At 36.9% G+C, this 24,315-nt stretch overlaps 1 protein-coding gene across 1 annotated transcript in view; it reads left to right on the top strand.

The window, feature by feature from the left end:
- LOC106875957 (uncharacterized) overlaps nucleotides 1–13,303 on the top strand; it is an 82,404-nt gene extending 69,101 nt beyond the window's left edge. The window contains exons 2-3 of the mRNA XM_014924298.3: nucleotides 8,840–9,015; nucleotides 12,835–13,303. Coding sequence (XP_014779784.1) covers nucleotides 8,840–9,015; nucleotides 12,835–12,960 — 302 coding nt within the window. The 3' untranslated portion in view covers nucleotides 12,961–13,303. The remainder of the gene's footprint in view (nucleotides 1–8,839; nucleotides 9,016–12,834) is intronic.
- Nucleotides 13,304–24,315: the final 11,012 nt, after the last annotated feature.

Below are 24,315 nucleotides of genomic sequence, written 5' to 3'. Positions count from 1 at the left end.
CCAGGTAAGCATCTTTCTACCTACGGTGGTGCTTCCTCATGACCGCAACCGCATGGATGAAACGAGTAAAAAGAATAGGCACATGGCCTGAAATTTTGTGCGTAACTGGTACTTACTACCAGATAGTAAAATAATAGCCCGTTATCGTTACCGAGGAATATTAGAAAATGAGCAATAACACCTCGAAAAACAATGCAGGGAACACACCAGAGTTATTGAGTGAGCGTGCGTGCTTACGGTGGTGTATTACTAAACTCTCTGGTCCGAGTTTGGGTGAGCGAGCGTCGTGTCAATAGCGTTGAGGTAAAACAATTTTTCAGCTGGATTTTCGACCTTATTGCAAGCCTCACCGGTTTTTCGTCTCAACTTTTCCGTATTCTAGATGTCAAGACAAAGAGAATGATATACTAATTCTTGAAAATGGCTGGGATGGCGCTTACGACACTCTGTTACTAAACCCCTCATATAATTACAAAGTGCTTCACTACTTTGAGCTTCTGCAAAAGATAACAGGTAATTCCTCCTTATTAAAAATCTTTTCTATCCACGATGGTGCTCCAGCATAGCCACAACCGCATGGCTGAAACGAGTAAAAAAGAATAGGCACAATGTCTGAAATTTTGTGCGTAACTGGTACTTCTCACCGCCTTTTCCTCCTTTTTAATAATACCCTAATGTCTTATAAAGGGAAGGGCAATGTAGCTATAATCGTACCAAAAGCTAGAATGATTACGGCTGTGTTGCTCCTGATCATTTATCAATTCGATTAACGCAAGGAGCCAAGAACTTCCTGCTACTTATTTATAGTCAGATATGCTGAATTTGAAAGCGCTGGGGCCGAGTTAGAAACAGTCCAAAAGTAAACGTTCGGCTAGTTTTAGATGTTGTGATGTTCGGAGTATTTTTGAAAGAGAGACAGATAGACAGAGTGAGTAAGCAAGTAAAAGCTGTGTAGCAGTAAATTGAAGGTATCTGCTTTCTTGGGGAATGTGTTTGTGGAAGGAACAGTAACTGAAGTGAATGAGCCTCCTGCACGAAATCGAAACCATGATGACTATGTTCAGAATGAATCTCCTCATAAAGCATGTTACTCACTTCAATAAAAATAACTTCTTACTCCAGGCATGAATTCTCAGACAAATAAGTTTGCGTATAGTGCGTAATATGTAAACAACAACTATCTTGTTCATAGTCATATTAGATTTCCCCCAATTTTCGTATACTTCTCAAATAAAAGATTTCTTTGTGTGTGTGCACGCACGCTGCGGTTGTATAATGTGGACTATAAGTATAGATAATATACACTGTCCATGCGTGTAAGTCTGTAACTGAGCACAAACACACTCGTTAGTATTATCAGATTGGTGTAAAATGCACTAAGGTGAAAGAAAGTACTCAATACTATTATGGTATTGGCTGGGCTGGAATATTTACTCAACCTTTTTTGTTCCTGATCTCTGATCGCCCGAGAATTGGAAACGGGAAACATTGAATAGATTCAGCTTGGAGCGAGTGCATACGTGCGCGTGCGCACGCACGCACGCACACACACACACACACACACACACACACACACACACACACACACACACATTCTGAAAGAGACTGTGCGTATACTAACATCATCACATACGTAGGTTTCCGCGCACGTAATTTCAAATAAGATGTGTTTTGACATCTAAGCAATAATGATTTTAACCTCCGTCATATCACTAGTAACAGAACACTACGCCGTCTGTATCTAAACACTTGGAATGTGTCTTTGTTTGGACAAAGTATGGTCCTTGTTCTTGCTACCCACTATCGCTACCATCACAGCAAACAACAGCAGCAGTCATGACAGTGCTGTGAAGGAGAAAATATACTCGAAATGTAGGCTAATTATCTGCTAATTAATAGAGGAGCTATTAATTTTTCCAACTTAATAATATACAAACATTTGCTGAGATTGTTTTCCCCACTTTAGGCGCTTTGTCAATATATTCGTTCACATGTACCAATCTGTACACTCAAAAGAAATTGGCCGCTGATAATATTTTGGAGGTAGGCTCGAGGGAGAAATACGAGCAGGTTATATTCATGACAAGTTTCTTTAAGTTTCTATCAACCAAATCCACTCACAAGGCTTTGGTCGACATGAGGTTATAGTAGAAGTCACTTGTCCAATGCACCACATAGTTGAACTAAACCCGGAAGTAAGAAAACAAACGTCTAATCACACGGCGACGCCTTTTGTATATTAATTAGCGTTGGATAACAGAATTGCTTCTAAACAAATTATTCCGAGATAGCATCAGCATGAAAAACTGTAGCTAACTTAGTGTTAACCTATTTAAGGTAGGGAGTGCGAAAAACTAATAGAAAAAAATAGAAAAAAAAAAAAAAAAAGAAACCTTGAGCCAAAAATTAATAAAATGTTTAAACGTGGTGCGGCGAGCTGACAGAAACGTTTTACGTTTTGAAGTCAAAGTCCACCGAGGTCATTTCGGGGTCGATAAAATAAATGCCAGTCGAACACGGGTCGATAAAATCAGCGTACCCCATGCACCGAACTTACTGTCCTTGTGTCAGAATTTGAAACCAATATTATGTTGTTATATGGATATTTACGCATGAATACATTGAGTTGTCATTGTTATCATCGTTTTAACGTATACTATTCCATGCCTGCACAAGTCAGATGGAATTCATTTCGGCAGATTTTCTGTGGCCGGATACCCTTCCCGTCGCTGACCGTCTACTGTTTACAAACAAGGTAATATTATTCTGCGGCCAAATATTTTTTTCACACATGACAGGAAACTAACCAGACTTGCTTAAAGCAAGAAGACACACATGCATATCTGTCGATCTCTCTCTCTCTCTCTCTCTATATATATATATATATATATATATATAATACAAAGAATATATATACATGTATACACACACACACACACATATATATATATATATATATATATATATATATATATATATATATATATATATATATATATAGCTGTGTGGTGAGAGGGTTTGCTTCTAAACCACATGGTTCCGGGTTCAGTCCCACTGTGTGACACCTTGGCATGTGTCTTGTATTCGAGCCTCGGGCCAATCCAACCCTTGTGAGTAGAATTCATAGCCGGAAATTAAAAAGAAATCAATCGTGTGTGTGTCTGTCTGTCTGCGTCTGTTTGTTCCCGACCACAGCTTGACAAGCTGTGTCGATATCTTTATGACTCCCGTAAATTCGCGAGAAACTACTTAGTCAAAGCAAATGAAACTAAACAGGCGTAATGTTGAGCAGCATATAGTTTATTCCTCCAAATTTGAATGAGAAATTCAAAAGTATGTGGATTCCATGAACAATTTCACAAAAACGGGCCATGAAGATGCTTCTTGAAGATAGTGCAGAACACATTCACTTTTGGCGAGTCCCTCTCAAATGTGGCATGGGGATTTTCTTCGTCCCAAATGCGAACATTATGCTCATTGACTTTGCCATTCGTATGAAATGTGGCCTCATCACTGAAAACAAGACGTTCTTTGAACTCGGCTTCTTCAAGTTTCTCTTGCATATCAACACAGAATTGTTTGCGCTTTTGCTTGTCATCTGCCGTTATGGCTTGAACGAGCTGCAGCTTGTAGGGTTTTATTAGCAAGCATTTCCTCATGACACGCCAAACTGTCGTTGGAGGAATCTGGGTTTCCAGATTTGTTCTTCTTATGAACTTCTTGGGATTCGCAAGAGTTTTTGGTGAACCCGCTCGACCGTCTCTTCCGATGTTAGTGGTCGTCCAGATCCTTTTGCCCAGCACAACCTCCCTTTCTCCTTGAATTTTTTGTGCCATACATTGCCGTGACTTTTTAGAGAACTCTCTCACAAATGCACCGTGTACTGTCTTGTTCGACTATGTTCGAGCATACTCCAACACACAAAACACCTTTTCTCTTCTAGCGAATGCTATTTCTATACCTGAAAAGATAAACATACCAAACATTAACAACAATTTCGACCTGTTTCTACACATGCTGTTAAAATTTGAAGTCATTTGAACAAGAAGTAGCAAAGTTATTAGATTGCGAAATGATATCAAATTGCTTGAAACACCCTATATATATATATATATATATATATATATATATGTGTGTGTGTGTATATATATATATATATATATATATATATATATATGTGTGTGTGTGTGTGTGTGTGTGTGTGTGTGTGTGCGTGTATATATATATATATATACATACATACGTTGCTATTATGCAAAAGTGTCGTAAGTGCAAAACATTGCTTTTTTCAGAAAACGAAAAAATAGTTTCACCGTTCCATAGCAAAAGAGTTGTACTACACTTTGACAATTTTTGATACCTTGGCATCTGAAGCAGCTCGAGAGACGACAGCTTGACCAAAAGAACCAGCAAGCAGAAATAAATTTTGAAAGATGCATTTGACCAAATTTGGACATACTACAGTTTAATATAATAGCAACGATATGTGTATATATATTTACGCATATGTGTATATATATGTGCTGGACTTCTTTCAGTTTCCTTCTCTCGAATTCATTTACAATTCTTTAGTCAGCGAAGAGCTGTAGTGGAAGACACTTGACAAAAATAGCTGCACAGTCAGATTGAATTCGAAGCTACATAACACGGAAGTCAACTTCTTAACCACGAAGTGATATTTGTGCCTGAATCATTGTACAAGTAGCATATTTATAATGGTTTGTTAATGAAGACGTAAGTTTATAGCTCTTCTTACTCATCCTTTATTAAACTGAGGTATTGAGTGTCTGAAAGAAATATATATCAAAAGCCTAATTGTTCTTTTTTTGCCTCAGTTCAGAAGTCAACGAAAACTGATTGTGCATAAGTTGATATTTGTTATGAAAGCGTGTAATAAGTGCTTGTTTTAATCTAACTGAAAACGAAAATTAATATCTATCACCCTCATTCCTGCAAAAGTGTAGACATTTTTCAGAAGCTAATATGCTTTAAAACCAGCAAAGTAAACAAATCGAAAACCATATATTTTTTGGAATTTAATTCCCATTCTCTTGACGTTGAGACAACATATGGCATGGTTGGTTGTCTTACTATAAACAAATTATTTTAAGAGGATCGACGGATTGTTTTGTAATGGATCTTGGTTTTGTGGTACAAGAAATATATAATCACTGAAAATCATGAAAGTTGTTTTATAAACATTCTCTTCAGAAAGATATCATTAACGACAGATCTTGTCAGGTCTCTTGCGATTTCAAAAGCTACAGGTTCGTTCTTTTCTATATGAGGCGAATCTGAAACGAACACAGAAACTTTATTATTATTATTATTATTATTATTATTATTATTATTATTATTATTATTATTATTATTATTATCATTATTATTATTATTATTATTATTATTATTATTATTATTATTATTATTATTGGCTCTATCACCTTTACCCATTCTAACAATTACTTTTTAAAAAAAAATAATGTCTGGGAAAAAAAAACGAAATGAAAATTTAATTTTACTTTAGGAAACTGGCATTTTCATTTGGGATTACCTCCGTACTTTTGGTTAACGTAAATGTGAGCAGTTGTTTTGTCTAATATTTTTCTGAAATAAATGAAATTGAATGTTTAAAATCCCAGCTGCGAGATGTTAAGTAAAACCTCAGCTTATTTAACTCCATATGAACTTCATTTTGTATCTGAAGATTAGCAGCAAATTCCTGAGTAACGTATTTTGCTAATGAGACGTTATGTACAGCCACGTTATTCTAAAGTTCTACTACGATACTCAACGCCATCTTTGCATCTCTCAAATCCTCACTGAAATGTTAGTCAAGAGTGAATTGGTCACTTGGACAAGTATAATCTCTGACCTATATCACAGTTGTGAGCAGAATTGAGTCATTGAATCAATTATGACTTCGTATACAAAGAAAATAATACCCTGGTTTCCTGTTTACTCGGTTTTCAAGCAATCATTTGAGGAATCCTTACAAACTATTCGATAATTAAGATAGTTATACTTTACCTTTGTGAAGGCGCATGGCTCAGTGGTTAGAGCGTCGAGTTCGATTCCCGGATCGGGCTGCATGTTGTGTTCTTGACCAAGACACTTTAGCTCACATTACTCCAGTTCGCTCAGCTGTAGAAATGAGTTGCGACGTCACTGGTGCCAAGCTGTATCGGCCTTTGCCATTTCCTTGGATAACATCGATGGCGTAGAGAGGGGGGGATGGTATGCATGGGCAACTGGTGGTCTTCCATAAAAACAACACTAGGTTGTGCATTCGTCGATGAGGTGACTTTCCGCCCAGACTTGTCCTCCGGAGGGGAATCTTTTAGGTGCACCCATGGTCATTAGTGACCGACGGAGTCGAGTTGAGAGTTTTACTTTACCTTTAGATTCCATTAACATTGAAGCACATGCATTTTTGACAGAAGAAATTAGTGATAATTTAGCAGTAACATTTTTTATTCAATGTATTTTCTTATTTGCTCCAGAAGCCATTACAAGATTAGTGGAGTTTTTCTTTTTCTCTTTTTTTTTCCTGCATTTCCTAAGCTGAGTGGATAGCGATTTCATTTTTTAGATACTCAGATATCACAAGTTACTAAACAATTCACCCAATACACACTGTGACGCCTAGTACTTTTTCTATTTTTTTTTGTTAACAAAATCAAAATTCTGTTTTTGTAATGTGGGAGGACTAAGAAAGTAATTCTACCAAATCAAAATTTTAGTCCCCAAACCCTTCTAAACTGATGATAGGAAATATCAATCTTAGCCCATATTTCGTCCTTATTGGCTTGACGGTCATAAACATAATAGTGATTGTCAGAGTATAAAATATACAACTAAAAAAATTTAATTTATCAGATTGTATTTTAATAAAGATTTATGCACATAATGATGTGACAACAATGGAAAATTTTTAGCTTTTGGATCATGAACATATGTAATTGGAACGCTGAACTTCTGAGAGTTTAAATATTCCTAATTTATCTTAATAAGGGTCCGACAATCATAAAATCAATTTGAGTAAATACTGAAATTGATTATCACATGAGATCGATGCCAACATTGAAAATAAGATTGAAAAATAGAAAAGTATCATTGGTCAGCATGGAAGCAAAGCACGAAATAGGAGAATAGTAAATAAATAAGAGATTGTATAATTAAATACATTGTTAGTTGGCCTAATTTGCCAAAGGCCTTCGTTTTATTTGGTGTTTTGTGTTTGGTATATATTGACGATTGTCTTGCAAATTTTTTTGAATTTTATGAGATCTTAATAAGCATGTTCCCTTCAATATAACCAGCAACATCCATCTTTATCATGCAGCTGTACAAATTGAGTTTCGTATCATCTTGATTAATAGTATATTGTCTTCAAGCATTGGTACGAGAGTTACTGTGTCAAATACTTATATTAACTGTGATATATAACTTGGCTTTTACTTGTCTTAAATGTTTATTATTTATATTAAATATAAATAGATTTCAATCTTGAGTTGTTATTGTTACAGAACAGCTCCCATCAACTTGGTCCTGAAAAGGCATAACAATTAAATGCGACTTTACTTTTCCGATTATATTGAAATTGAAACCGTAACATTTAAGAATTCCTGTTTCGTTTTTTAAGAGTTTCGAGGCAATATTTTGTAAAGTAAGCTTTATTCAGGCTTGTCAGTTGTAGCTTGAAAATAAATGTCATTTCTTGACTCATCGAAAACAGTCAGTAATAAAATTCAAAGCCATATATTTCGCTTACAGGTACTATAAATTCTTCAGAACTTTGAAAATTGCCGTTTCAAGTTGCTTTCCCCACATTTTATTTTTGCTTTTGCAGGGAGCTAATTTCTCAATGCGCACGCGCATTATCCTGTTTGTACAACACACAAGAGTGGAGGTTTCTCCCGTGGTGTAAGCAGACAAAAGAGCGCGTGTTTTTTCTAGCACTCCTGCAAACGTCTGATGTTTCTGAGCTACAGAACCTACCATCGTATCTTTTTACTAAAGGCAGTGGGTTTGTCTGTTAAAATATTTACACAAGCTTCAGGATACATGATTTGAGGGACATTTAGGTGATTCATACCGAAAATATAGAAACAGCTCGTCTTCTTTCCGCTGCCTCTCCCTACTCTCTCTATCGCCCGCCCCACATTTCATTTTATTTATTATTATTTTACTTTTGACTTTTAAGGTTTCCTAATTCACAAAACAGCCTGTTCGAAACTTGAAATATCTTTAGTGTCACTAAGATGTTTTTCTTTTCGTTTGATTTCCTCTTAGTTTTCAAAAGTTTTTTACTTTCGCTACTTTTTTCGGTCTTCTTTTTAATGAACCCGAAACAAGTAAACAAAGGATAGGGAAGTGAAATGTTATTAAAGAGTTATAAGTTTATTGGACCCACGAATATTTATGGCTGCACTTATTTTTATATTTTTCAAATTGCTGGAGGTGTTGTTGATTTATTATTAGGATCAACCTAGAAACCTTTTGAACGCTCTCATTTTTACACTATTTGTATTACTAGTATTTCATCGTGTAAAGTACAAGGAGTGTATGATAAAGCAACAAATACTATAGCAAATATTTCTACCAAAAATATTACTGCTTTCATACGAAAGAGGGAAAATGTGTCAGTGTTTGCAGAAAATATATTTACATTATGCAAGGTCATTGCCAAAGAGAGTAACATTTGTCTTTATTCAAAATGAAGAATTATTTCTAAATATTTACTCATATTTCCATTTTCTTTGCTCGGTCTGTTAATCTATTATTGACACTTTAAAATATATAATATAATATAAATTATGTACTTTTTTGTTTCCTTCAGACGATGCAGCATCAGATTCATTCAAATTAAACTTCAATGTGAAACCTAGAAAAGAGAGGACAGCCTTTACGAAAAATCAAATACGCGAATTAGAAAATGAATTTTCACGACAAAATTATTTGACCAGATTAAGACGTTATGAAATTGCAGTGTCTTTGAGTCTAACAGAAAGACAGGTAAGAAGAATTCTTTGGCGTGCGCATACATACACAGGTGCAGGGTGGTATTGTAAGATCCCTGTTTAACAGAAAATGTTTCAACTACGATGAATTCAAGAAAAACATTAACATTGTTTTAGGGTTTAACAAATGAAATTACCAATTTAGCTTATTTAGAAAATCTTTATTAGGTGACGACAAACACTACTTAACAATATAAAAGCATTATTGAAAAATTTCAGCCCACAATTAAAAAAAAAAATCCTTGTGGTTAGAAGAATTCAATAATCGATGGAGCACTGTATATGAGTTACATATTTCGGTGACTGACGAATCGTATCTTCCACACGCTCATAGATAACCCTATATGACTATTTGAGCATATTAATATCCACTCACTGTATTTCGAAAGAAATTACTACTGAAAAAATAAATGGCTGAGTGAAATCATAGTCGTGGCAGTTGACAGTGCCGCCGGACTGACATCTGTGCCGATGGCATGTAAAATGCACCATTCGAGCGTGGCCGATGCCAGTGCCGCCTGCTTGGCACCCGTGCTGGTGGACATAAAAAGCACCATTCAAGCGTGGCCGATACCTGTGTCGGTGGCACGTAAAAAGCACACACTACACTCTCGGAGTGGTTGGCGTTAGGAACGGCATCCAGCTGTAGAAACCTTGCCAAATCAGATTGGAGCCTGGTGCAGCCTCCCGGCTTGCCAGTTCTCAGTCAAACCGTCCAACCCATGCCTGCATGGAAAGCAGGCGTTAAACGATGACGATGATGATGATGATAGCCCAATGATAAACTTTCTTCGTGATCACTCGATCCACACTCAGCCGTTTTAAAAAGGAACTATGAAATAGTACAGAACACAAGTAGAGTATCTTAAATTATTTGTGTATTAGCAAGGTCAAAGGCTTATGCTCTTTGATAGAATACTGGATCTCTTATATTGGTTTATTTCATCTAATAAGGTCTCAGCACATTTAGCTAGGAGAAATGAATGTTTATGTGGATATTTGTGCCATTCCTGAAGGAATTAGCAGCTCCAGTGAAATGGTCATAAGCCGTGTCAGAAGTTTAACTTGCTGGGAGCCTACGGTCTGCTAGATGACGAGCGATACTACTATTGCTAAGAATATTGGTTTCTGACATAAAACATGATCTTATAGAGGCCTGAGGAAATGGAATAGTGTGATGTGCATGGATTTTCCTTCAGCTTTAACAGCATAAAAGAAATTGTTTCACAAAGAATTATAAACGTATTTCCAGTTATATGTATATATGTGAGTGTTTTAAAGAAAAAAGAATTCTTGAGCATTGGATTTGCATCTGCGCTCGCACGCGTGTGTTTGTAAACATATAACGCAGCCGTTCGGAACAAACGAATGAGTACTAACCTTAAAAATATAAGGACTGGATGCGTTTTGATCGACTAAATCCTTCAAGGTTGTTGGTACTCAAGTATGATTGCATTCTATACACACACATACACATACAAGACGGCTTTCCGCGCAGTCCTCGTGTATCAAATTGGCCCATAAGGAATTGTTCCACTCTGGGCCATCTTGGAAGATATTTACCCGAGATGTTGCGCAGTAGGACGGAAGCAGAAACAATGTACCATGCGCATGTTGTGTGTGTGTGTGTGTGTGTGTGTGTGTGTGTGTGTGTGTGTGTGTGTGTGTGTTTGTGAGTGAGTGCGTGCGTGTATTTATGTATATTTACATTGTATAGAACACACAAAATTCACGTGTTTTGCTACATTTACATAATTAATATAGCATAAACGATTCATTCACCTACTTTTTCGTTGAAATTTACAATACATCGTTGTGTTTGTTTAATGCCTCATACGTATTTCCTTTACCTGGCATTTTATATTTCTCATATTTTGCTGTTTGTTACTCTGTATAAATGAGCTAACTGGTCGTTCTTGCTTCCTAACATCAGGATAGCCCAGTTAAGGCTGATCTAATAACAGAAGCATTCTAACCATGAGCATCACTTTTATTTAGAGTTATCTATGTTGCTCTCTTACTACTGTAGGATATAATTCAAGTAAATTCGGGTGTTGTTTCTAACAGGTTAAGCGACTAATTAATTTGATTACTAATAATTTAGTTAACGAGATAGACGACGGAATGTATTGTAAAGTGCTTTGCTACTTTCACGAACACTCTTTGAAAGCAAGTTTCAAGAAGCAACTTTTCCAGTAATCCATCCTTTAAACCACTCAGACACCGCTCCTCCTTCAATCTGTTGATAAATAACCGAAAGATGTTATATTTTGGATATTATAAATATTTACAGTCTGTATAATAATGTAGGGCATATTTTCAGCGAAAAACATTGCTTCAGTTCCATCAGTAAAAAAGCAAAAAAGAAAAGAACATGACAGAAAGAAAAAAGGAATGAAAAGAAAACACCCGAGACTGGGTTAAAGAAATTTGTTTTGAGATTGTTCAAGAGTAATGTTTTCCTCATGATTTTCATATATATCTACTTCTGGAACCGAATCAGCAGACGGTTACAGAATGGCGTATCTTATTTCTCAGCATCGTCTTAATTATTCTAAAACCGAGAAACATGAAGGCGTCAAGAGTCTCTGAAAATGCACTTCAGGTGTTTTACGCTTCACTAAGCCCCGAACATATAATATTTGGGTCCGGCTTTTCAATTAAAGTTTTTTTTGTTGTATTCCAACAACGTACAGTTGCAGCATTGTAGACCATACATTCTTTCAGCATCGTTGGATTTCTCAAATGGCAAATTTGAAGTTAAATATTTGAATGTCTTGCACAACGGAAAATGGTTGTAATGGCTTTCATTTCATGTTCGTCATTTTGTATTTTAAGTGCTGATCAATGAAGGCATATTTAACAAGTAAAGTTGTGTTTTACAAAAAGGAACACAGAAAAAATACGTACACACACTTTTGTCGAATAAGTCTCTTACTAGTCTTGAGTTTCACTTGTGTTTACAGTCATCAGGCAAGTGTGTGTGTGTGTGTGTGTGTGTGTGTGTGTGTGTGTGTGTTGGTATGTATGTATATATATATATATATATATATATATATATATATATATATGGAGCTAAATAATAAAAAATCTTATGCTCAAGCTATGAAACATGAATTTCTACTCAGATATTAAAGGAGCATTTAATACATGAATAGAGATTTCCTATGGAATACCTATTTAGATTTGTATCAACGATTTAAGATAAGGATGGCACCTATGGAGACTACTCGCCAATAACATCATTACTTTTATCATTGGGTGGATGAGCTAGAAAATTTGTATTCGTTGTGTAAATTTAACGATTATTAATATCAACCATTTAATGGGAAAAAAACTGTCGGGTTGGCATCAATAGTTTACACGTGGATATTTTAAATAGACAGACAGATAGAATATCCACATATGTAAAATTTAGATAAACTAGTTGGCAGTTATGAACAGCCCAGCGTAGGACAAAAGTCAACTTGCGATATAATAAACATATCTATTCACTCTACCCAATATACTGAGTTCTACATCAGGTGATGTTGAACTATGTGAAGTAAATTTTAATATATTTTACAGCTCTTAAGGTGGCACACTGGCAGAATCACTAGCACGTCGGGTAAAATGTATTTCGCTCGTCTTTACATGCGAATGCGTGTATTGAACCATTTTGGTTTTTCCTTCGCTTGCAGTCAGTGTTGTGTATCCACAGAGCGCAACAGACAACGATCGAAAACTCAATAGCAAATTTTTCTATATATTTTATCTAAAACAAGAAATAATTTAGTGCATTTACTAAAATTGCTTCTTTTTCTTTCTGTTACAGGTCAAAGTGTGGTTTCAAAATCGTCGAATGAAATGGAAAAGAGTGAAAGGAACAAAACTAGTAAAAGACAAAGTTGATGGTCAAATCAAACCAATAATGGCGCCTTCGATCACATCGACGAGTTAATTTTATTAAAAAAAAAAAATCAAAGACTTACCAAGGTTTAATCAAAGAGACAAAAATTTAAATGCATATTTCCGAGCAAAGAAAAATGCAACAGATTTCCCAAAAGAGCAGAATGTGCATATATACATCCTTGTATGTAGAGATTATGTATGACTAAATGTGTATGAGTGTGCGTAAGTTAAAGGCTGCAGTTACTTAAGCTTGGTATATGTGCCAAAGGAATCACGGTAGGGAAATACTTTGGCATTTTCAAGAGCCATGGATATGATTTTTTTTTTTTTACTTTTACTTTTTTACAGACATTTTACCTATTTTCTCAATATAAAATAAAAGATTAAAACAACGCAATTGTTTCTTTCTCCATTCTTTTCGTATCTATCATGGCTTTAAAAAGAAAAGTCAGAAACAAGGAAAACTAATTAAAAATATGTATCATACTCATCATTCCAAGCTGGCATGGGTTGGACGGTTTGACTGAAAACTGGTAAGCTGGGGAACTGCACCAGGTTCCAATCTGATTTGGTGTGATTTCTATGGCTGGATACCCTTCCTAACGCCAACCACTCCAAGAGTGTAACGCGTGCTTTTTACGTGCCAGTTACGCGACACTGGCATCGGCCACGACTACGATCTTTGAAGAAATCTCCAAGCATGCAGACATGTGTTTATCAACTAATGTAATTTAGAAAAATAATATTAAGCAGATGAAATAAACATCAGAGATGCTTTGTCCTATGCAGAAACTGCGGGGGCTACTCAGAGGTTTGGCAAGATCTTCTAAATTTATTGCAATACTGGAAACCCTTCCGTATCGTCAGCAGGTATCTCAGGCTCGCAAGCGTTTCGCCCCTTAGCCTGTACACTTCGCCTGAGTGGGGAAGCAGTGAGGCCTGGATAAGTCTTCACCTACAGAAAGGTTCCACTTGCGGTCTCTTATCATCCATAGCCACCTAAAGCTATTGTCATTTGTCATTCTCATCTTCTTGATGACTTTCTTCAGTCGTCTGGGTTTTAGGCCTATCTTCTGCAGGAAATATTGCACCGATCTAGCGGGAAAGTTGCAGTGAGAAATGTCTCTTGACCGAATAAATCTAGGAAATTATGGGACAGTGAACTGATTTGTTACAAAGTAATCAGATGGGTAGAAATATTCTTTCGACTTATTCATGAAAAACTGTTACCCTGTTTGATGTTGTAGCTTTTTGGTTGTTTTATATATATATATATATATATATATATATATATATATATATAATTCATTTCAACGTATTTCAATTCTTGCATGCCATTTCTTTCTCAGTTATACGTTGGCGAAAGATGATTATTTGATATTTTAAGTAGTCTTCTACTTAGTGTAAGATGATAATTACTAAAGTTGGCAAGCTGTATCAGTCCTTGCCTTTACTTTAGACAGCACCAATGTCGTGGACAATATCGGCAACTGCTATTCTTCCATTAAAAACATTGACATGGCTTGTGTTTTAGAGAGGAACTTTCCAGGCGCAAGCCCATTTGCTAAGAAGAGATTCGGAGGCATTATGCCATCAAGTATCGTGACGTAGTCATTTACATTTATAAGAGCATATGCAATATATATGTGTGTGTGTGTGTATGTATGTATTAAGCAATTTGGACAAGTGACATCAATATCATAGATGTAACGTTAATGGACATGCTGAGAACATCCTGATGGTCATTTTGGTAATCATAGTGACTAAGGTTATATATAATACACGGAAGGAACAAGGATCGAGGCTTTTAACGCCAGCCATGCAAAACGTCCTACTTGACAGATTAGTGATTAACTATATCAGATTGAAGACCAGGCGAACCCAGAGACACGTAACAATCTGAAAAGTGATCGTACAAAGTATCTCTCAGCCAGATGTAAGTTAAAAATAATACTAAATAAAGCTTATGTCGACAAGGTGGGAGAAATAGAGACCTATAGCATTAGCAACTAAGCATCTTAGAGTTACTACGAAACAACCTGCAACGGAGCACAGGACACATCTGCAATGAAATAAGATTCTAACCAATGTGACGTATCAGTGTAACGGTACAGTTGATAGTCATAAACTCTAGTAAACAGGCCATCAAAGCATGGAAGAAAAAGAGTGATTCAGGAAACAATACTATGTAATAAGCCCGATTGCAAGTATACTTAGCAAGGGAAATAAGATGTTTGCTAGCTTTTTCGTTTATTCGAAAAGCAATGTATCAATGCGAATCTGGATGTCGTTAGTAAAAAGTGCATGCGTAGTGATACTGGTTCACTGATATTGAGAAGGCATTGCTATGCTACTATAAAACATTGCGAGAATGTGTACGTAAATGAGTGAAAGGGAACTCCAAGTAACTCCAAAAACGCCAAGATGTTCGTAGAAAGAAGTAACTATAGAGTTAGCAGCCTGATTGAACAAGCTATCAAAGTAACTGAAAAATTATAGGAAAAATAGGTTGAAGGAAAATTAGTTTAGAAAAAACGCTCTCCACATTTCTGCCCGGATGGGACACTTTTGATAACCTTTTCCAAGTGAAACATGGAAATTTTTAGGAATAAACAAACCAATATATTTATCACTTGTCGATATTGAGAAGGTTATTGGTAGGGTACCATGCTTTGTAGTTTGGTGGTCTCTTTTGAAAGCTATGTAAACTATGTATTAAGATGAATTTAGGTTGCTTGTCGGGACTCAGTTCTAAGCTTCCGTCTGTCTCTTATACTTCTTCAGGTCATAACAGAGAAGTTTAAAGACTACTCTGAAATGAAATTATTTTCACTTCCAGAAAGAATAGCCAATCGCTTGGTGGCAGGTTGGTAATTATCTTGTTTAGATAAGCTCAAGATTTCTCCAAAATTGTCATGCGGTTAAAGTAAATAGTCTGATTTCTGAAGACATGAAGAAATCTATGAACACATATTTCTGCCTCAGTAGCTGTCATCAGCAAAGCAACTGTCGAACCTTACCTTCAGCAGAAAGGACAGACATAAGAAAAGCTCTGGAACAAATTTGGGGCCTGGGTTATTTGCATAAATGAAACGAAAATGAGCTAAGAGAAGTAATACGGAATGGCCAGTGGCGTGTATTTGAACAACACTTGAATAAGATTAAATTGAATGATATACAAGATAAAGTTATGACATACTGAAGTTATCTCCACATACAGAGAGAGTAGATCAATCACTCGGAGGCAATTGGTAACAACTCCAAATGCAAAAGAGAGATAATCTCGAAAATCAAAAGTTCTCCAAAATTAACATGCTATTGGAAAAGTCTGTCGACTGACCACTCTGAGTTCTTTCTATCAAACTCATTTCTGTTTTGTGTGTGTGTGTAAGCGCGCGCGAATTCCGCATGAATGTATGTAAGCTGAAATCTCCTGTGCGGAACTTGAAACATAGCATTGGATGCTTAGAAGCTATGTGTGAGATAAATGCACCGGCCTTCGTGAAACGATGCCTTTCATGCTACAATAAATTTTACTCTAATCTTAGTATTGAGTCACCCCATATTCCGTTATTTTTCTTAAACTAGCTTTAAATTAATGGGTTTATATTTTGGCACAACGGTAGTACTTTCAAGGGAAGGGTGAATGGATTACATCGACCTAAGTGTTCAATTGGTACTTATTTTACCGATTCTGAAAGGATGAAAAGGACGAAATTTGAACCCAGAACGTAAAAATCCGGAAGAAATGCCACTAAGCATTTTGTGCAAATCACTAATGATTCTACAAGCTTATCCCTTAATTTAACGTTTAAATTGTGTGGGTGGGTTACATGTTTCCCCGAAAATAAGCCATACCATAATTTTTCAGGATAGTCAAAAATGCATCAGCTTGTTAACAAGACCGTGTGATGCTTGCAAAATAAATCAACTACCACAGCTTGGCTAAAGTCCGCGCTGAGCGCGCATGCACGGAGTAGACTCTCTTCCCCCCCCCCCCCCCCCCGGGGCAAGATGAGTGCAAAAACAAAGAATTATTCCGTAGAGTGCAAGAAATGAATTGTGGAAGAGTCACATAACAAGCATCTTACGGCTTTCCGTAAGATGGATCTCCGAATGGTTCGAAAATGGTGAGCAGAGTACAATTATCTCAGCAGACAGGTGGATGAGGGAAGTGCAAATGTGGACCAGGTTGACAACCGTTATTTTTGGAGCTGGAAGATATCACCTCGGGAAGGATTGCTGACAGAAGAACAAAGGCTTTGGTTGCACGCAAGGCTGGTATTCAAGAATTTGCTCCTGCAATGGCACCACAGTTGGATATACCCCCAGAGATATTCAAAGCATCGCCTCATTGGTTGGATAACTTCCTTCAGCGATATGAGCTCTCTCTTAGAAGATCGACAACACTGTTCAAACTGGAGGATGCTGAAGTGATTCAACGTGCACTTGCATTCATGTCCTTCATTGATGGTATCGATTTTTCTAAATACAATGTCACCAATATAATTGCTACGGATGAGACTACAGTATTTATGGGCCAAGGATCTAAAACGACAATTGAACAGACAAGTGCCTCGATAATCTACATTGCCTCAACGGGTTACGAAAGTGCAAGAGTTACTTGTATTTTAGCAATTCGTCTTGATGGAACAAAAGTCCTTGCGCTCACAACAAAGGGCAAAAAAAAAAAAGCTAAAACAGAACGAGTTTTGGGCATTCATGTCCTTGAAACGGAAAAGGCTTGGTGCACACACGCTGTTATAAGAAAATGGGTTTGATTTAACTATACCACTTGTTTTACGTAGTTCTCAAAGAGGTCATTTCGTCTGGTATTCGGCCAGTACTTATCGCGTAAAAGATATGAAAACATTTCTTTTCTGAAAGAAGAATTGACCACATAATGATTCCCGCAGGAATGACTACATATCTACTAACATTAAATCTTGTAATAAACAAGCCCTTCAAGGATTATTTTCGGATGGAAGTGAATGAATATATCGAACATAGAATGGAAAGAAATCAGAGTAGAAACTTTGTCAAACCTAACCTCCAAGAAGTCGTGAATTGGGTGAAGAATGCACGGAATAAAATTACCGACAGTTGCGTTGCCAATGGACTACGAGCAGGGTACTTCGTTTAAAGGAAGTTATATTGCCAAATATGAGAGATTGAGGTCTATGATTCTACAGGAAATGGATTTGCAAGAAATTCAGTCTGAAGTTCGGGGTTTGATGATTTGTAATGATGTTCCAGAAGAGGACGAAATGGCTGTACTTGACTAAAATATAAACAAATAAACTTTTGATAACTAAAAACGCGAGTTTCCTTTTTACATTTTTTTTCCTTTTTACGAGGACATGAGACTTTTTCGTCTTGGGTTTTTTCCGCAAAAATACCAGACACCCATCGAAAGTAATCCCTAATGCATTTTTTGGATGTAGAATTAATATAAGACAGGGTCTTATTTTCGGGGAAACACGGTACGAATATGTCTATTTACGTATGAAGAAATGCCGCAAAGCATTTAATTCAAAGTGCTAGCGATTCTAGCAGCTCGTCCCTTAATTCAACATTCAAATTGTGTGGTTACATATTTATACGTATATGTTTATATATATATATATATATATATGTGTGTGTGGGGGGGGGGGTGTACGTACATACATGCATACATATATATATATGTGTGTACATATAAATGCATATGTACATACACGTATATTTGTACATATACACATACATACGCCCGCACACAAGTATTTATGCCTGTCAAGACTATAGAAAATATAGTACAAGTACAAATAGAGAACAGATATGAAGAAAATAAATGCATAGAGAAAATATTAAGAAGATATTAAAAATAAAACAAAACTACGATAAAACAAAAAATAATCACATAAAATGCAATGCAAAAATAAAATGAAAAAAATCAGTTTGGATTTTTCGTACATCTTTTTTCAATTCTCTACAAGGCGTGTGGTGAATGACTGTGTGGTGAGTAGCTTGCTTACGAACTACATGATTCTGGGTTCAGTCCCACTGCGTGGCACCTTGGGCAAGTGTCTTCTACTATAGCCTCGGGCCGACCAAAGCCTTGTCAGTGGATTTGGCAGACTGAAACTGAAAGAGGCCCGTCGTATATATGTATGTGTGCATGTATATGTTTGTGTGTCTGTGTTTGTCCCCCTCCCCAACATCGCTTGACAACCGATGCTGGTGTGTTTACGTCCTCGTAACTTATCGGTTCGGCAAAAGAGACCGATAGAATAAGTACTAGGCTTACAGAGAATAAGTTCTGGGGTCGATTTGCTCGACTAAAGGCGGTGCTCCAGCATGGCCACAGTCAAACGACTGAAAAGAGTAAAAGAGTAAAGATTTCAATATACGTTTGCTTGAAGAGGTCAAAGCCCAACATCCTTCTAATATGACATTGCTGAAATGTGAAGCCAGAGACATTGGCCTGCAATTCCATACATCTGTTCCCTTTCTTTCTAAAAGAACATATATCCTCTTTCAAATTTTAGGTTTAACGCATTCCAGAAAATTTTCTGAAAAGTTCTCGAAGCAGATTAGCTAAGGAATTATTTTTCGGCACGTTTAAAGGAGATTTGTTAAGAAGCTTTCAGGGCTTGTTGTTGAGATTATATACATTTCGTCTATAACAGCTATTACATCAGTTCCTTCTACGTCTATGTAACTGAGGATTGTAACTTCTGTATGAAAGACTCCAGTGTCGAAAAACACTGTTGGCTCAGCTATTTGTGTACGAACAGGGAGGTGAAAATACTATTGAATTGTTCATTGAGAGAACATTGCAGTGTGTGACCCACTTCCTTTAAACAATATCACTATTTTGCGGTGCACAGAGGCCGTTTCATTTGCCAAACTGTAAAGGATTTGGAGGTTAGTTTTTATGTTTTTCCAAAGATCAGGTTACTTTTATTGCTCTTTCATTTTCATGAGAGTACTTTATTTCATTCTCAAAGAATTTGAGCGGCCGTTTTAGTTTCTTAATTTCTCAATTATTTGTTTATTCAAATTATTTCAAAACTGTTTCTTCTGCCTCCTTCATATATATGTATGCGCGCGTTTGTGCATATCTGTATATACATACATGCATACAAGCACATGCACATATATATATAAATATGTATATATATATAGTAATAAATACATACATGCGTACATAAGTGCTTGCAAATATGATGGATATATGTATGCTTATATATTAATTATCGCATTAGCTAAATATATGATAGAATTCTTCTATTTAATTAGGCGCTACTATGCACAACTTACGAGGATTGATTTAATAAGTAACCGGACTGCTACCATAGCAACGAAGCAGAATAAAGCCGCTTTGCACAGAGTGACCTTGATCTCTGCTGTGTATGCGCACTAAGTGTTAACGTTCTAGTTCACTTCCGCTGTTTACAACACTGATTGGAAGGAAGGTGTGTAGCGTGTGATCGTCGCATTGACCATGACAGAGAAAGTTGTCATGACGATACCTGCTCAGAGGCCGACGCAAAGTTGCAAAAAGTGTATGGAGAGGAATGTATGAGCCGCACACAAGTGTACGAGTGGTTCGGACGTTTCCAAGATGTCCGAAAAAATGGCGATATTGACGGATGTTTTGGGAGACCCGCAACCAGCAGAACTGAGGAAAAACATCGCAGATGTGAGTGCAGCTGTGAGGGTAAATCGTCGAATCACCATCCGTGAGTTATCAAAGGATGTGCAGATTAGTTACGCTTCAGTTCAGTCCATTATCACTGAAGATTTGGGTATGAGACGTGTGTCTGCCAAGTTTGTGCCAAAACTGCTTTCAGCTAACCAAAAAGACACGGGGATTTTAGTTGCACAAGATCTCCATGATTGTGTCAAGAACGATGAAATCTTTTTGAAAACTTTGCGTAGGTCTCTGGGCAGGTATCACCAAGCTTTTGGCATAATTTGATGTAGGTTCTCTGCTAAATTGCCTCTATCAAAATAAATGCTACGATTACACGCTACACACATTCCTTCGAAACGCTGCTGTAAACAGCGGAAGTGAGCTAGAACGTTAAAACTTAGTGCGCATGCACAGCAGAGTACAAAGTTAATTTGTGCCAAGCAGCTTTGCTCTGGGTGATTTAGCTTCATTACTATGGCAACAGTCTGGATACTTATTGATCAGCCCTCGTATATGTATGTTTATTTATTATTGATACAATTAGTGATATTTATCGATACAGTAAGTAGTATATTTGTGTGGAGGCGCGTGGCTTAGTGGTTAGGGTGTCAGCATCATGATCGTAAGATTGTGGTTTCGATTTCTGGACTGGACCGGGCGATGCGTTGTGTTCTTGATCAAAACATTTCATTTCACGTTGCTCCAGTCTACTCAAAAATGAGTAACGCTGCGTTGGACTATAGTCCCGTCCAGCTGGGGAACACATACGCCATTGAAACCAGGAAACCGGGCCCATGAGCCTGGTTAGGCTTTAAAGGGGCGCATTTATTATTTTATTTTAAGTAGTATATTTGCATAAGGTAAATATATGATAGATTTATATTCTATTTAAGTAGACGCTACTATGAACACAGCGTAACAAGTTCTGATATATTTTTTTATTCTTTTATTTGTTTCAGTCATTTCGACTGCGGACATGCTGGAGCACCGCCTTTAGTCGAATAAACCGCACTAATTTACGTGGACGTAAACACACCAACATCAGTTGTCAAGCGATGGTGGGGAGAACAAACACACACACACAAACACACACACACACACACACACACACACACATGTATGTATGTTTGTATCTATGTATGTATGTATGTATGTATATACATATATACGACGGGCTCCTTTCAGTTTCCGTCTGCCAAATCCACTCACAAGGCTTTGGTCGGCCCGAGGCTATAGTAGAAGACACTTGCCCAAGGTGCCATACGGTTGTACTGAACCCGGAACCGTGTGGCTGGTAAGCAAGCTACTGGCCACACAGCCACTCCAGCACCCATATACATTATATAGATATAGCTTTTACTTATTTCAGTCATTAGACAATGCCTTCACCGTATGCGTTTCTTGCCGTGATGTTGGTTCATTTCACATTTAAATTTTTGTGTTATTGATTTTGAATACATCCGCATCTACGGCTCGTAGATCTCTGAGGAAATAGAGCCTCAGTTATTTTTGTCTCACCCAGTAGCTCATCAGTTGCAACCTGCTAGGTGTAGCAACGTTGGATTGCCTCTAGTATTCGGCAATCACAATTGCAGGTAACAGTCCAGGTGACTGAGTAAACCAAAATGGTCTGCTTTTCTCTTATTCTGAATATCAGAATCCAATCAGTCAGTCACCTGCATATTGCAATGTGCACACGGAATAATGCATCACTACTCCTGTGGATTCCCAGATAAAACATTAATTGTGAGTCTGGGATTACAATAATCCTGGCCTTGTGCATCCCGATTGCAATCTGTTTGTGGGATGACAGCAAAGCACAAATTTCCCCATGAAACTACGTGATGCTTTTTTTTCAACCCACTTGTATATTTCTCTCAGGTCTTACTGTTGCTTTGCATTATCATCAGACTGATTGTGATACTTTGTATTGTCAAGGTAACTAGTGGTGGTGACTAGTGGTGGAGACTAGTGGTAGTGACTTTGTATCGTTAAGGTAACTAGCGGTATGACTGAAAGCATGTCCGAGAGAGCCACCATACAACAGTAATGATCTTAATTCAAGCAGCTGTATCTCTGTGAAACCTTGCTATGAATAGATAACGCCTCGGAAGTTGTAGACTGACTCTCATGTTTTTTAAAAAAAGTTATGCATTTAGCTTCTTATGAAGTTAACGTTTGTCTGTATTTATATCTACTGTTATATTTAGGAAGTTAGCTATCGTTAGATTAATGTTAATTATTATGTTTAAGCCAAACTCCTAATGTATTCCTTTTAAATCTTTTGTAAGGGAGTGACTATTCATATTGCATAAGATTTCTAAGCCATCATCACGGCTTACAATCTTTAGTAGTGGGAGTTGTTTACTCTTTGAGAGTGTCATTTAGTACATTAAATCAACCATTTCAGCTATATCGTAGCTTTTCATGTAGATAGTGAATTGAAGGACATCCTCCTTTATAAAACAGCAGAAATTATCATAATGCAACAGTGGCTTCCTGGCGTTCATTACTAACCTAATGTCCAGCTCACTAACTGTGGTGACTTCTCTTACGAAATTTGTGTCTTTCAGGGAGATACATTTAAGTGTAGATAGATGAATGTTCACGATATGAAATTGGGTTAAGTTGCATGCTGATTTGCTTTCGATAAACTATATCTCTCCAAAGACCACACCTCGACATACAGTTGTCAAAATACATTACGTGCCAACTCAGAAGATTCTGCTTTTCCAAAGGAGTGGTATGTTGATCGACCATGTCACCTCCGGGAAACATAGAATAAAGTTACACAGGACTCACACCGAACAATTTCAAAAGACGTTAGAACCAGTATCTTAATTCATTTGAGTAAAAAAAAAAAACAAAAAAAAACTAAAAAAAAAAACATAAATCCCAATTTATCTAAGAACCAAGGATGTGAATGTTACCCAATTCAGTGCAGCATTTTTGATATTTCATATAAAAAAAAAACCAGTAGCTCCATATTTCAACGGGACAATAGCTGTCAGGTTTATTATTATTTTTTTATTTTGAGCAGTTTCAGATATTGAAGCAACTAGCAACATCCGCCAATCGGAGGTCAGAGCTACTATCTATCACCATAGAAATAGCTTAGCTTGGATAATTTCCAGATATTTCAATACCCGAGACTAACACAAATTTATAGACATCTGAAAAGCTACGGCAGTAGCAGCTCTTGACAACCATATGGCATAGCCTGTGTAATTTCCAGAATTCGCGTAACGAAAGCTCAAACACTTCCGTTATGTCAGCAACGTATTTCCACAACGTGACACACCGTGACCAATAAAAACTGGTCTGATTAGTACTCTGCAAAGTCACCAGCATCCTCGATTAATCACGAAATTAGATCCGATTGCTTACATGTATAATTTATGTTTGGGAAACACCTAGTAAGGATAAGATTAATCACCAACTATCATTATATATGTGTGCGTGTGTGCGTGTGCGTATGTGTGTTAATTCATATATCTGTATGTGTGTGTGTGTGTGTGTGTGTGTGTGTGTGTGTGTGTGCGTGCGTGCGTGTGCGTGCGCGCATAAATGTCGGTTAGATATATCTGCATGCACGAAATTACATACACACGCATACATATAGGCATGTGGGTGAGAACGAATGCTAGGTGGCGGCCTTATACATTTCGTCTACATTATCTTAACTATCTCAAAACAATTTCATTTATTTATTTATGCATTCATTCA

Source organism: Octopus bimaculoides, chromosome 4 (assembly GCF_046866305.1).
Source record: "Octopus bimaculoides isolate indiv1 chromosome 4, ASM4686630v1, whole genome shotgun sequence".
NCBI classification, from domain to species: Eukaryota; Metazoa; Mollusca; class Cephalopoda; order Octopoda; family Octopodidae; genus Octopus; species Octopus bimaculoides.
This window is presented reverse-complemented; position numbering and strand designations above follow the sequence as displayed.